This window comes from Saccoglossus kowalevskii, chromosome 21 (assembly GCF_978046115.1).
Source record: "Saccoglossus kowalevskii chromosome 21, keSacKowa6.1, whole genome shotgun sequence".
Classification (NCBI taxonomy): domain Eukaryota; kingdom Metazoa; phylum Hemichordata; class Enteropneusta; family Harrimaniidae; genus Saccoglossus; species Saccoglossus kowalevskii.
Window position 1 is genome coordinate 16,071,210 of NC_140661.1, and position 14,167 is coordinate 16,085,376.

Consider the following 14,167-nt stretch of genomic DNA (forward strand, 5'->3'; position numbering starts at 1 on the left):
TTTGCAGAAGACAGGTGTGGCCTGCACCATGATCTTAAAATCTTGTGGCAAATGTATATTTCTAGAAATACACAATGCAATGCAATGCGAAGGAAATCTTTCATAACCACAAGCATTTTTGAATTGGCAAATAATTAACCTTGATGATTTCTGTTTAGGAAGTCTACTGTATTCTATAATACTGCTGGTCAGAAATTAGTTCAATTGTATTTCTAAATAAAATTAACCTGGACATAAATATGCATAATGACAAACAGCAACACATCCAGGGACATCTAGTCTTGGCTTTATGCAACATACATGTACATGTAGTGAAACACACGACTGTTATGCAAAGTGAGTATTAAAATCATTACATTCTGCAGTACCTTAAAGTGCCACAGTTAATGCACAATGATGTGTTGCGAACTGTGACACTTTATTTAAAAATAGGGAAATCTTTACCATTCTTTAGCATGTCCTTTTAGTGGCACACTGGGTCTATATTTCCGATAGGGTTCATTTCTTGACATCCTTTCAAACGATTCTAACATTTCCATAGTGTCACGAAACTGAAACACAAACATATGTCTTGAGTATTCTGTAAACCATGTTATGCTTTGATTATAAAAGGAAAATGTTGATGTAACTAAGTCTCATCCAGCACACAGCAACCAATACATCTTTCCTACAAGACATGCCCTCTAGCAGCAATGTGCTTCTATGTCAAAAACCGTTGATACGAAAGCCATTTAAGGCATCAATATCATTCTGATTTGTAGCCGTTCAACTATTATGTTATAAAGTGAGTTCTCTATATTCTAGATGAAAAATGACATTGATTTAAAAAAATATTAAACAAATATTATTAACTATGGTAATTAAAAATGGAAGAAAGCAAAGAGTTCTCACCTGTTTTTTTGAAAATGACACAGCAATTTCTTCCAAGATTAGGTTGAAATAAACCTTTGGTGTTTCTAAATCAGATGCCGGTTTAGGATTAATTCTTAGCTGAGACTTCATGGATATCGGTTTTATCACTGCAAAACACGGTGAATTATTGGTTTGCAATCAGTCTAGAGCCTTCAAACACTTGGGAATGTTTGTCAGTTTTAACCAATAGCGCCACAGAACACAGCGGGTGCTTGGAAATATTTGTCAGTTCTAGTCAATAACAACACAGAATACAGTGGGTGCTTGGAAATGTTTGTCAGTTATAACCAATAGCAACACAGTGGGCGCTTGGAATTGTTTGTCAGTTCTAACCAATAGCAACACAGAACAGTGGGCGCTTGGAATTGTTTGTCAGTTCAAACCAATAGCAACACAGAATACAGTGGGTGCTTGGAAATGTTTGTCAGTTCTAGTCAATAGCATCACAGAATGCAGTGGGTGCTTGGAAATGTTTGGCAGTTCTAATCAATAGCAACACAGAATGCAGTGGGTGCTTTGAAATGTTTGTCAGTTCTAACCAATAGCAACACAGAATACAGTGGGTGCTTGGAAATGTTTGTCAGTTCTAGTCAATAGCATCACAGAATGCAGTGGATGCTTGGAAATGTTTGGCAGTTCTAATCAATAGCAACACAGAATGCAGTGGGTGCTTTGAAATGTTTGTCAGTTCTAACCAATAGCAACACAGAATACAGTGGGTGCTTGGAAATGTTTGTCAGTTCTAACCAATAGCAACACAGAATACAGTGGGTGCTTTGAAATGTTTGTCAGTTCAAACCAATAGCAACACAGAATACAGTGGGTGCTTGGAAATGTTTGTCAGTTCTAGTCAATAGCAACACAGAATACAGTGGGTGCTTGGAAATGTTTGTCAGTTCTAACCAATAGCAACACAGAATACAGTGGGCGCTTGGAATTGTTTGTCAGTTCAAACCAATAGCAACACAGAATACAGTGGGTGCTTGGAAATGTTTGTCAGTTCTAACCAATAGCAACACAGAATACAGTGGGTGCTTTGAAATGTTTGTCAGTTCAAACCAATAGCAACACAGAATACAGTGGGTGCTTGGAAATGTTTGTCAGTTCTAACCAATAGCAACACAGAATACAGTGGGTGCTTGGAATTGTTTGTCAGTTCAAACCAATAGCAACACAGAATACAGTGGGTGTGTGGAAATGTTTGATTGCCTATATGACCATAATGCATTTTCATGATTTTCTCAATCAGCATTCATTGCATACTTGCGAGGACTAATCGTAAAAATCTTTGTTAATATTTATATACTTACTGTAGTCATAGGGTGGTATGTTTTTCTCACGAGCAGCAATGCCACCTTTCAAAACATTCTAACAAGTAAACAACAACAAAATAGTTATTGTAGAAATAGATTGCTGTAAACATTAAAGTTAAACTATATGATAATGTTCCACCTAGTGGAGAACTAAAAGAGCGACATTTAACCATGCAAACACCATAACACGCCAACGTTTTTATGCAAATTAGTATAATTTTAAATTTTGAACTGAATGGATATAATTTCCTATTGACTTTTTGATCTCATCTTTATTGAAAAATTAGAAAATTAATTTTATGAATTGTGATAAAAGTTTGACTTTGACATTGAAAAGGTTTTACTCGCAGCCAACAAAGACACTTTGTATTTTAATCTTTATAAATATTGTAAAATTTCAAATTGAAAAGAGAGGTTTCTATTGGCTGATTGAATGTTTTCAAATGATGTCATTACACACTGTGCTTGTTGATTGGCTAATTGTATTCAACTGCCATTGAAATTCATAAATATTTACTGTGGAATACTTTATTTTCGCTGAAAAGGCTTTTCCGGCGTTTTGTGTGTAACTGACTTTTGATGAGTTTAATGTAAAATATAGGAAAAAAAGTATATTCGCTGGATTTTATTTTCACGGAATCATCCCTTCAGCAAAAATAGCGAAAATAAATTCCAAGCGAAAATAAAGTATTCTACAGTATTTGAAAAAGAAGAAAATGTCCTTGTTGAGCTGAGAGCAGGCAATTAGGTTTTCTCAAATGAGAGCATTATTATCATTATTATTCAACCTTAATTTATGACAAAAGAGACAAAATGTGGCATTGTCATGCGAGAATCCGTCTTGCAATCAGATTAGTATACAGGTGTATGTAGTGAATGGAACGTCGCCCCAGACTTTCTTTGTGGCATCTGTGAATGGTGCAGTTATAGGCACTGCTTTTAGTTTTTGATCAATTTTGAAATTTTCACAACATTTCATAAGGGGGTAAAAAGCAGACTATAACCTAAGGTGCCTGAACTTGACTTTGGTGCAGAAAGGGTTAAACAAAATCTACATACACAGACAAAAAATCAAACATATTTTTCAAAAAAACTTTTTCTGTTTGAAAATACCAAGTACATGTAAGACTTACCTGAAGTTGTGACCTCGGTAAATCACTATAAAGTCTGGAATTGGTATTCCAATATAAAGCTAAACAGTCCAATTCAATGAGCTAAATGAAAATACAGATGATTTAAATGTAGTAGTAATGTAATTTATAGATATCTGTATCAAAGGTGAACAGAAGTGAGCCCTCACAGTCATCACCCTGGGTTGTCATTACAAGGGTCAATAGGTCAATTTTATAAGCCGAGACTATAGCTCATACTGTAAAGGGGGTAATTATTCACTGGATTTGAATTTTGCTTATTTCGCTGACTGGAAAATACGCTAAATTAAAACCCAGTGAATCTGTAAAATTTAGCATAGAACACATAATCTAAATGATAATATCGTGAATTTAAAACCCACTGAATATGCCTGAAATAGCAAATCAGCGAAATTTAAACTCAGTGAAAAAATTTGTCATTTTACAGTAGTTTGCAAATCAAAGGTCATTGTTTATAAGACTGAATGATCAACCTCTGAGGAAGAACTTACAGGACGTAGGTCATGAGCATGAACAGTGACATATGACCAACTTTAATATTAATTATGTATGTATGTCATTGTTCATAAGCTGTGACCGAGTTGACTGACCTTCAACTTGTCAGAAAATATACACACTATTTTGCAAAAGAAAGATTTTACATGATGCTGAATCAATTGCTGTATAATATTTTTAGGTAACATCAACTGTGTGAAACAACAATTTACAAATCGTGTATTGGGAAATGTTTACCTTGAATATCATGTTTGACGCCGAGTCTATGAGACATTTCTTCCAGTTCGCATCACAAGTCTGGAATAAGTCAGAAGTATCAATAACAAATTTCAGATCAGGTTTACATGAGAAGAATATTTATTAATTTATTTTTTTATATTTTTATATATATATTTTTATGTGCAAATTGCAAGTGGAAGTACTGAGGGTGTTCAAATCCACTCTAGTCTGTAATTATTCTCAATTCTCTGAAGGTACATTGTTTGATATATAACAACATTAAATTAATAAACAAACAAATAAATAAACAAACAAACAAACAAATAAATAAATAAACAAATTAATCAATAAACAAATAAATAAATAAACAAACAAACAAACACAAACAAACTAACAAACAAACAAACACAAACAAACAAACAAATAAATAAATAAATATATACCGTAATAGCCGTCTCTAGTTTGCACTGCTTCTACCCAAATACCTCCCCTCAACAGTGTCCTAACCTGCCCCATCCACAACACCTTGTATCTTCCTAATCCTTTTACCCAAGTTCAAACCTGCTTAGCTACTACATAATACTTCCCTAATACTTATGCTTTCCCTGTTCAAACCTGTCTGGTTTCTACCCCCTCAACCCCAGGCCTAGCCTGCCCTTAATTCTACCCACAATGCCGCTTACCTGGAAAGACAAATCATGTAGTGTTGCACCCACAGCAAATGGTGACTCAGGATTGGTGTACTTATCTTCATATCTCACGTGAATATTACTAATCTGTACTTGTAAATTCTTCACAATCTGGAATGCCATCTTTTCAGCAAAGGAGTCAGCTTTTTGTTCCTTCGATTTTCCTACAAAAATAAATGAACCGTAAAAGTTTTCTGAACTTTCAAATTTCAATGCCAACCTTTAACCTTTTATCACCATACTTTTTCGCCCACATTTTTCTGTATTTTTTTTTTCAATATTTCTGAAAATGAACGCTAATTTTGGAGCCAACAGACACAATTTGAGTCAATTTTCAGTTTTTACTCAAAAAATTTGGCTATTTTTGTTCCAATCTTCTGAAGGAAAGTGCAGACTACAAGTAGGACTATTTTGTGAATTTGTGATTTAAAAGAGGGAGCTGTTGGTGAAAAGGTTAAGCTAGTGATATTGAAGATATGAAGATATTGAATAATCTTTACTTCTAAAAAAAAAAAAAAAAAAAAAACATTAAAATTTTCACTGAGACAAAATTTTTTTTTTTCAGTTTACTAGAGCTAAGACAAAACAATATGTGGAGCAAATACTAGTGATGAGAGATAACTAGTTGTCCATTTTGCAATTTTTATCTGATCAATGGCATCAAGCAAACATTCAATTTGTTCATTCTCTACTCAGACAGTTTAACAATTTTTGGAGCTTTGTGTTCTTGCTGTATTTTCTTTTCAAATAGTTGTTTATATCATCAGGGCTATTTTTGTTTAAAACCAACATGGCCGACTACGATAGTATCCCACATAACTTTGTTCTGGGCTACAAAATCTATGTTGACATCACATAATTTTAACAATGATAGGATAAACAAGTCCTACAACTTCCACATCACTGTGGTCACTAGGTTTGTTTCTGAGTGACCTCTACACTAACTGCACAAGCTCAAATCTGCATAACACTCGGCATTCTGGGATTTTTCTGAACCTTATGAATACTCAACAACTTTACACATATGATCTCTGCTTATTATAGGTGTGAATCATCTGTTTAGCTGTACGCAAACAAACAGACAAAAGAGATTCTGTTGCCAGACCAGTGATAGGGAGACTGTGTTCAAATCAACAGCAAAAGGCCCAATTTAAGATCTGGAAGCCAAGCTTGTACGAGAACTGACGACAGAAACAACAGTCATTCCCAACGTATACAATCATGTAAAATATATTGTTTGTCTGCTGGGATGCTTTAATGTCATTATATGAGCACCATCAGTAGAGAAAACACTTCACAAACACATACCTTTTTCTTTCTGCCTGGCCAACTCTTTTGCTTGTTCAACTTTTTCAAGTTCTTTTTGTTTTTTTTCCTCCTTCTGTTTGGCGTCTTTCTCAGCATCATACTTGATATCTGTGGATTTGAAAAGATAAGTATTCATGTGAAGTTGAACACATTGTCTAATTGTACCATACAACCTCTATTGGTTCGCACCACTGAAACTGTTTTTTTTTTCATTGAATACATGTATTTACAATGATATGGGGCACCCTAGTGTTGAAAGAATGACAGTAAAATGCTATTGAACAGGACTAAAAAAATTGTACCATTTCTGATTTAACTGGGAAACCATTTTTACTGAAAGGTTGTCTAGTATCAGATGTGAGTACATGTAAAAGTCTCAAACTGCCATTGCACTGCATTGTGGGATATATGAAAGGGATAATGCCCTGACTGGCTTTACAGTGCATTGTGGGATAGCAGATGGGAGTAAGGCCCTAACTGGTTTTGCAATGCATTGTGGGATATCAGATGAGAGTAAGGCATAAACTGGTTTTACAGTGCATTGTGGGATATGGGAGCAAGGACCTAACGGGCTTTGCAATGCATTGTAATATATAAAATGGGAGTAAGAACCTAACTGGCATTACAATGCATTATGGGATATTATAAATAAGTAAGACCTAAACTGGCACAGAAATGAATTGTGGGATATGTAGAAGAAAGACCTAAACTGGCACTGAAATGAATTGTGGGATATGTAGAAGAAAGACCTAAACTGGCACTGAAATGAATTGTGGGATATGTAGAAGAAAGACCTAAACTGGCACAGAAATGAATTGTGGGATATGTAGAAGAAAGACCTAAACTGGCACTGAAATGAATTGTGGGATATGTAGAAGAAAGACCTAAACTGGCACTGAAATGAATTGTGGGATATGTAGAAGAAAGACCTAAACTGGCACAGAAATGAATTGTGGGATATGTAGAAGAAAGACCTAAACTGGCACTGAAATGAATTGTGGGATATGTAGAAGAAAGACCTAAACTGGCACTGAAATGAATTGTGGGATATGTAGAAGAAAGACCTAAACTGGCACAGAAATGAATTGTGGGATATGTAGAAGAAAGACCTAAACTGGCACTGAAATGAATTGTGGGATATGTAGAAGAAAGACCTAAACTGGCACAGAAATGAATTGTGGGATATGTAGAAGAAAGACATAAACTGGCACTGAAATGAATTGTGGGATATGTAGAAGAAAGACCTAAACTGGCACTGAAATGAATTGTGGGATATGTAGAAGAAAGACCTAAACTGGCACTGAAATGAATTGTGGGATATGTAGAAGAAAGACCTAAACTGGCACAGAAATGAATTGTGGGATATGTAGAAGAAAGACCTAAACTGGCACTGAAATGAATTGTGGGATATGTAGAAGAAAGACCTAAACTGGCACTGAAATGAATTGTGGGATATGTAGAAGAAAGACCTAAACTGGCACAGAAATGAATTGTGGGATATGTAGAAGAAAGACCTAAACTGGCACTGAAATGAATTGTGGGATATGTAGAAGAAAGACCTAAACTGGCACAGAAATGAATTGTGGGATATGTAGAAGAAAGACCTAAACTGGCACTGAAATGAATTGTGGGATATGTAGAAGAAAGACCTAAACTGGCACTGAAATGAATTGTGGGATATGTAGAAGAAAGACCTAAACTGGCACAGAAATGAATTGTGGGATATGTAGAAGAAAGACATAAACTGGCACAGAAATGAATTGTGGGATATGTAGAAGAAAGACCTAAACTGGCACAGAAATGAATTGTGGGATATGTAGAAGAAAGACCTAAACTGGCACTGAAATGAATTGTGGGATATGTAGAAGAAAGACCTAAACTGGCACAGAAATGAATTGTGGGATATGTAGAAGAAAGACCTAAACTGGCACTGAAATGAATTGTGGGATATGTAGAAGAAAGACCTAAACTGGCACTGAAATGAATTGTGGGATATGTAGAAGAAAGACCTAAACTGGCACAGAAATGAATTGTGGGATATGTAGAAGAAAGACCTAAACTGGCACTGAAATGAATTGTGGGATATGTAGAAGAAAGACCTAAACTGGCACTGAAATGAATTGTGGGATATGTAGAAGAAAGACCTAAACTGGCACTGAAATGAATTGTGGGATATGTAGAAGAAAGACCTAAACTGGCACTGAAATGAAATAGAACATTAGGTGTGCATATTGCCTAAACTGTCTTTGCAATGCACTGTGGGACATCTGGCGTGGTATGTGTGCTATAAACCTATTTGTTCTGGTCATATACAAATTTGTTTACCTCGTTTGACAGATGGACCTGAATAATTGAAGAAAAAAAATAATAACAACAAACATTAGATGAAAAACAACTTAATCTCATGAGAAATATAAACTATAGTCGGTATACCATATGGTGCATTTCCCATCATGCAACACCGCCATCAGTCAACTCCACTATACCACAAATTCAACATCAGATTTTCTCACTGTACATCTTTTATATCTTTTAGCAGTAGCTATCCATGTAATATCACCTAGCCTAGTTCTTATTTTACAAAAAGTGAAACAAAATCATTTCCAAAAAAAGCAAGAATTTAACAACTGTCATAAATAACAATCTGGTTCAAACCAGACAACTGCATTTTAAGTTTTAATTAATCCCAGCTCAGAGATGAATTGTACCAGGCCGCACACCAAATTTAGATATGTTGTTTATAACTGGGCTTATTTATTTTGCAGAGAATATTCATAGCACATTTAGATTATCATGACAATAAATTCCTATTTTTTTTTATTTATTTTTTTTATTTTGTTACGTAAATGACGTAGGTGCGTCTATAAATCATATTTTAATGATCTTAAACTTTTTGTAATTGTATTAAGTGACACATCGCCATAATGTCAGATGTAGTCATATGAAAAAATACATCAAATAAGATTGGTTCATTTCACCCACTGGAGGGTCAGCATCTGGATTCAATATTGTGCTAATGTCCTTGCATACAAACTGTACCTGTGCAATAATATAAGTATATTGTTCTCAATCCCAATTGTGACAAGCATACAGCAAGCAGAACATGTGCTACCTAAGACTCTGTACCATGCACCAATTACCATAGAGTAAAAGAATATACTTTCAGTCACTGGTGTCAATCAATTTCTCATCACAATGCATGCGGTCATTCATTGTAACCATAGTAGTTGATCACATGATCTACAGTATTTACATTGAAAGCATTTCCATGTCTATAGTTAACTTAACTGAGATATTACTAGCGTTGTATCTAGGCATCAGTGGAGTGGTGTGGCATATATTGAGTGAAACGCCACAAAGATTCTTGACTGCATTTTTAGATGTCAGGAAAAATTACAATGTAGCAATTATTATAATCATTTAAATAATTTTCTGGATTGTGTAAACCATACCTATGTTTGGCACTGCTAGTACATAGAGCCCATCAATGTTAGCGACAACAGGTGAGGAATACAGACTTTTCCATGGTATCTTGAGTGTCAGCTTACCAAGGTGCCCAGACTTCACTTTAATCGGTAAATCTAAATCATCCTGTAACAAGACCAGAATAACAATGCTGGTATAACAGAAAAGAAAACAAACAAAAAATTTCCCATTTTTTAAATTAATGCCAACAAAAATGGCAACAATTTGTACCGTATTTGGTTTTTTTTTCTTCTGAAAACGTGGTTCCAGTAATACGTAATACATGTGGTATGTACAAGTTTACTCACACATAAACATAACAAAAAACATATTTATTCAAAAATACATGCACGCTTGGGCAAAGGATTTCATCATGCTCCCATTCAATTATCAGTCAGCTTTTTGTCATTCTCTGGAGGGACGTTTTGGCCTCAGTCCTGGCCTACCCCCTCCTCAGTTCTGGGGATGTCACTATTAACATTGATGGTGGCTCCTTCTTTACTTAGAATCACCTACATGTATGCTCAATAATTTTTTTTTTTTTTCATTGTAGTATTTTAGTATTTTACTTCATTTTTTCTGGTCATTTATTTAACTTAATTATTTTCTCATTTTTATTCAATTTTTAATTGTTTCAAGCATCTACCCATGAGCCTTTGCATTCTTAGCATGTGTAGCATCATCACTTAAGTATTTTACAAAGCTGTACATTATGTCTGTGTAGACACTAATTATTAGCAATACATACGCGTACATAAATTATTGAACATATATCATTAATAGATAGCATTTCAAGATTAAAATTCAAAGGTTGCATTCCGGTTAATGGTACTGGGAATAATTAACGTTATTTATATGCAAATTATAATTTTGTTATGATCCTTTTATATCTTAATTTTAAAAAATAATTTTAAACTTTTTAAATCAACCATTGTAGGATGAAAAAGTCATATATTGTCTTGATATGAAATCTAACATTGTGAAATTTTTTTGAAAAATTGACATATAATTTAGTGACTTTTCATGGTAATACTAGTTTTTCTATTACTGTACTTCCCTGAGTATAAGCCCCTCCTCGAGTATAAGCCCACCCCTCTGTTTTTGGACATTTAATGAGTTAAGAGCATCCCCGAGTATAGGCCCAGGGTGTTTTTACCGGGCGTCGACAACACTTATTAAAATATGCATGTAAGAAGTGTATTTCATTGCATAAAAATCATGATTGGTACGGTAGTTTGGTTCCACTTTTACGAGAAAACGGCATAGTTCACACGGTTTCTATTCTGTTATTTATTGCAATACTGAAATAATCCATATTTCTTTTGAGTAGTAGTTTTCCAAACGGCAAAAATGTGATCGTCAAGTCATGAAACCTGGTCACTATCATCGTTTTACTTTTCCGAATAATCTTGTCCATTGAGATTCGTGAACGGGGTGTGAACGAGCAAACTATTCTTCAACGTGACTTGTTGGCGGCCATGAAAGGTTTAAATACTTCCCTCACCCTACCTTTTGAAAATTGCGAATCAACAGCTTTTAGGAGGAAAAAAACACTGTTGATAAAAATACTTCGTTAATAATCGGAAAACTTTGACTGTATGACAGAGCATTTTTATTTGTTATCGAAAGACGTGACCTGCTAGGTCAAAGGAAGTTGTTCAGGTCAAATTATAATGAAACCATGGCGGAAATAGCTTTGTATCGAGTTTGTGTACGATCTTGCCTTCAATCGTTTTCCCACAGACCCTACCAATTTTTGCACCATAAATTCAGACGGTATGTGAATCTCATTGTAATAAAATTTTTGTTTTTTGTTCATATTTGTTTCTTCATTGTAAAAAGCGTCGTTGAAATCAATGACGACTCGTTTCGCATTTTTATTTTCTCAAAAAGACGTAATATTCCTCCGAGACCGGCGCTTTGAACGAAAAATGTAATTTGGATAAAGTTTCGAGGCTGGGAAGATGGTTACAGTTTTAAACACACCAAAAAATAATTTTTTTTGAGGTGGTCCACGAGTATAAGCCCACCCCTTATTTTTTCTGATTTTTCATGTTCAGGGCCCTGGGCCCTACTCGCGGGAAGTAAGTATATATAATGGGAGGTTATCTCCCATAATGCATTGCATATATTGCATATATGTGCGGTAACATTAGTAGTGCAAAATTTGAATTTAGCTCAAAATGCAATAAATGATAATAATGTATTTTACATGCATCGAACATGACCAGGAGCAACAATTGTGGAGCTTTATACCTCAAAAAATGTATGAAGTATTTGTAAACATTTAGCCTAGACCTGTAGGTTTTTATGACATTTGTCATCACTAATTCACAAAATAATACCGTTTATAGTCTGCACCTTCCTTCAGAAGATTGAAACAAAAATGGCCAAATTTTTTGAGTAAAAACTGAAAATTGACTTGAATTTTGTCTGTTGGCTCCAAAATTATGGTTCACTTTCAGAAATACAGAAGAATATAAGATAAGCACCCTCTCGGCTGAGATAGCTCCGCTGTTAGCAATGCACATTCCAATTAAAGAACAGAAAGTATCATTAAATCAAAGAAAGCTTAGAAAGAACTCCCGTGTGCTGTGAGTATTGAAGACACATTAAAAATTAATTCAAAATTACTTGTACATGAGATATTGATAGAAAAGCTGAAAACTAATTATGTACATCAGGTAACTAATATGAACAGAACAGAACAAAAAAATTATGAATTATTATGCTAATTAGAGAATTAATATGAACAAATTGTAACCCAAAATTAATCAGGCCTGTCTATTGTCCTAGAGCATTTATGTACCAAATTTTATTCAAATGTGATGATCAGTAATTGAGATATCAGTGTTAATTAATTATGTTAATTAGGAGATTAATAAGCATAAATATTTACCAAAAACTAATTGGGTTTCTGCATAGTTCTCTTTAAAAGTTTCATTAAAATCCAATTTGTGGTTCTTTATATATCAGTGGAACATTATGCAAATTAGGTAATTAATATCCAATTAAAACTAATTAGGTCTCTGCATAATCCTAGAAGATCTATGTAGCAAGTCTCATTGAAATATGATTACTACTTGATATATCAAAAGCTGAAAATTAATTAATTATGCAAATTAGATAATTAATATGTACTCATATTACCCTAAAAACTATCAGGTTTGTGCAGTGTCCTATGACATCTATGTACCAAGTGTCATTGAAATGTGATGATTACTACTTGAAATATCAAAAGCTGAAAATTAATTAATTATGCAAATTAGATAATTAATATATACTGATATTAGCCTAAAACTATCAGGTCAGTGCAGTGTCCTATGATGTCTATGTACCAAATTTCATTGAAATGTGATGATTACTACTTGAAATATCAGAAGCTGAAAATTAATTAATTATGCAAATTAGGTAATTAATATGTACTCGTATTACCTTAAAAACTATCAGGTCTGTGCAGTGTCCTATGACATCTATGTACCAAGTGTCATTGAAATGTGATGATTACTACTTGAAATATCAAAAGCTGAAAATTAATTAATTATGCAAATTAGGTAATTAATATGTACTCATATTACCTTAAAAACTATCAGGTCTGTGCAGTGTCCTATGACATCTATGTACCAAGTTTCATTGAAATGTGATGATTACTACTTGAAATATCAAAAGCTGAAAATTAATTAATTATGCTAATTAGGTAATTAATATCTACTGATATTACCCAAAAAACTATCAGGTCTGTGCAGTGTCCTATGACATCTATGTACCAAATTTCATTGAAATGTGATGATTACTACTTGAAATATCAAAAGCTGAAATATAATTAATTATGCTAATTAGGTAATTAATATGTACTCGTATTACCCTAAAAACTATCAGGTCTGTGCAGTGTCCTATTACCCTAAAAACTATCAGGTCTGTGCAGTGTCCTATGACATCTATGTACCAAGTGTCATTGAAATGTGATGATTAGTACTTGAAATATCAAAAGCTGAAAATTAATTAATTATGCAAATTAGGTAATTAATATGTACTCATATTACCCTAAAAACTATCAGGTCTGTGCAGTGTCCTATGACATCTATGTACCAAGTTTCATTGAAATGTGACAATTACTACTTGAAATATCAAAAGCTGAAAATTAATAAATTATGCTAATTAGGTAATTAATATCTACTGATATTACCCTAAAAACTTTCAGGTTTGTGCAGTGTCCTATGACATCTATGTACCAAGTTTTATTGAAATGTGATGATTAGTACTTGAAATATCAAAAGCTGAAATATAATTAATTATGCTAATTAGGTAATTAATATGTACTCGTATTACCCTAAAAACTATCAGGTCTGTGCAGTGTCCTATGACATCTATGTACCAAGTGTCATTGAAATGTGATGATTAGTACTTGAAATATCAAAAGCTGAAAATTAATTAATTATGCAAATTAGGTAATTAATATGTACTCATATTACCCTAAAAACTATCAGGTCTGTGCAGTGTCCTATGACATCTATGTACCAAGTTTCATTGAAATGTGACAATTACTACTTGAAATATCAAAAGCTGAAAATTAATAAATTATGCTAATTAGGTAATTAATATCTACTGATATTAC

The 14,167-nt window shown here is 33.7% G+C and overlaps 1 protein-coding gene across 12 annotated transcripts in view; it reads right to left on the bottom strand.

Moving 5' to 3' along the window:
- Window positions 1–14,167, bottom strand: part of LOC100366588 (intermembrane lipid transfer protein VPS13A-like) — a 135,933-nt gene that overhangs the window by 93,896 nt on the left and 27,870 nt on the right. For 9 of the 12 annotated variants that reach the window (XM_085495450.1, XM_085495449.1, XM_085495456.1 and 6 more), the window contains exons 3-11: window positions 9,540–9,678; window positions 8,413–8,430; window positions 6,088–6,195; window positions 4,774–4,943; window positions 4,109–4,168; window positions 3,359–3,439; window positions 2,223–2,280; window positions 892–1,019; window positions 445–551 (exon numbers count right to left, since the gene is read on the bottom strand). In XM_085495450.1, coding sequence (XP_085351576.1) covers window positions 445–551; window positions 892–1,019; window positions 2,223–2,280; window positions 3,359–3,439; window positions 4,109–4,168; window positions 4,774–4,943; window positions 6,088–6,195; window positions 8,413–8,430; window positions 9,540–9,678 — 869 coding nt within the window. The remainder of the gene's footprint in view (window positions 1–444; window positions 552–891; window positions 1,020–2,222; window positions 2,281–3,358; window positions 3,440–4,108; window positions 4,169–4,773; window positions 4,944–6,087; window positions 6,196–8,412; window positions 8,431–9,539; window positions 9,679–14,167) is intronic. The other 3 variants (XM_085495458.1, XM_085495453.1, XM_085495448.1) reach the window with 1 other exon arrangement.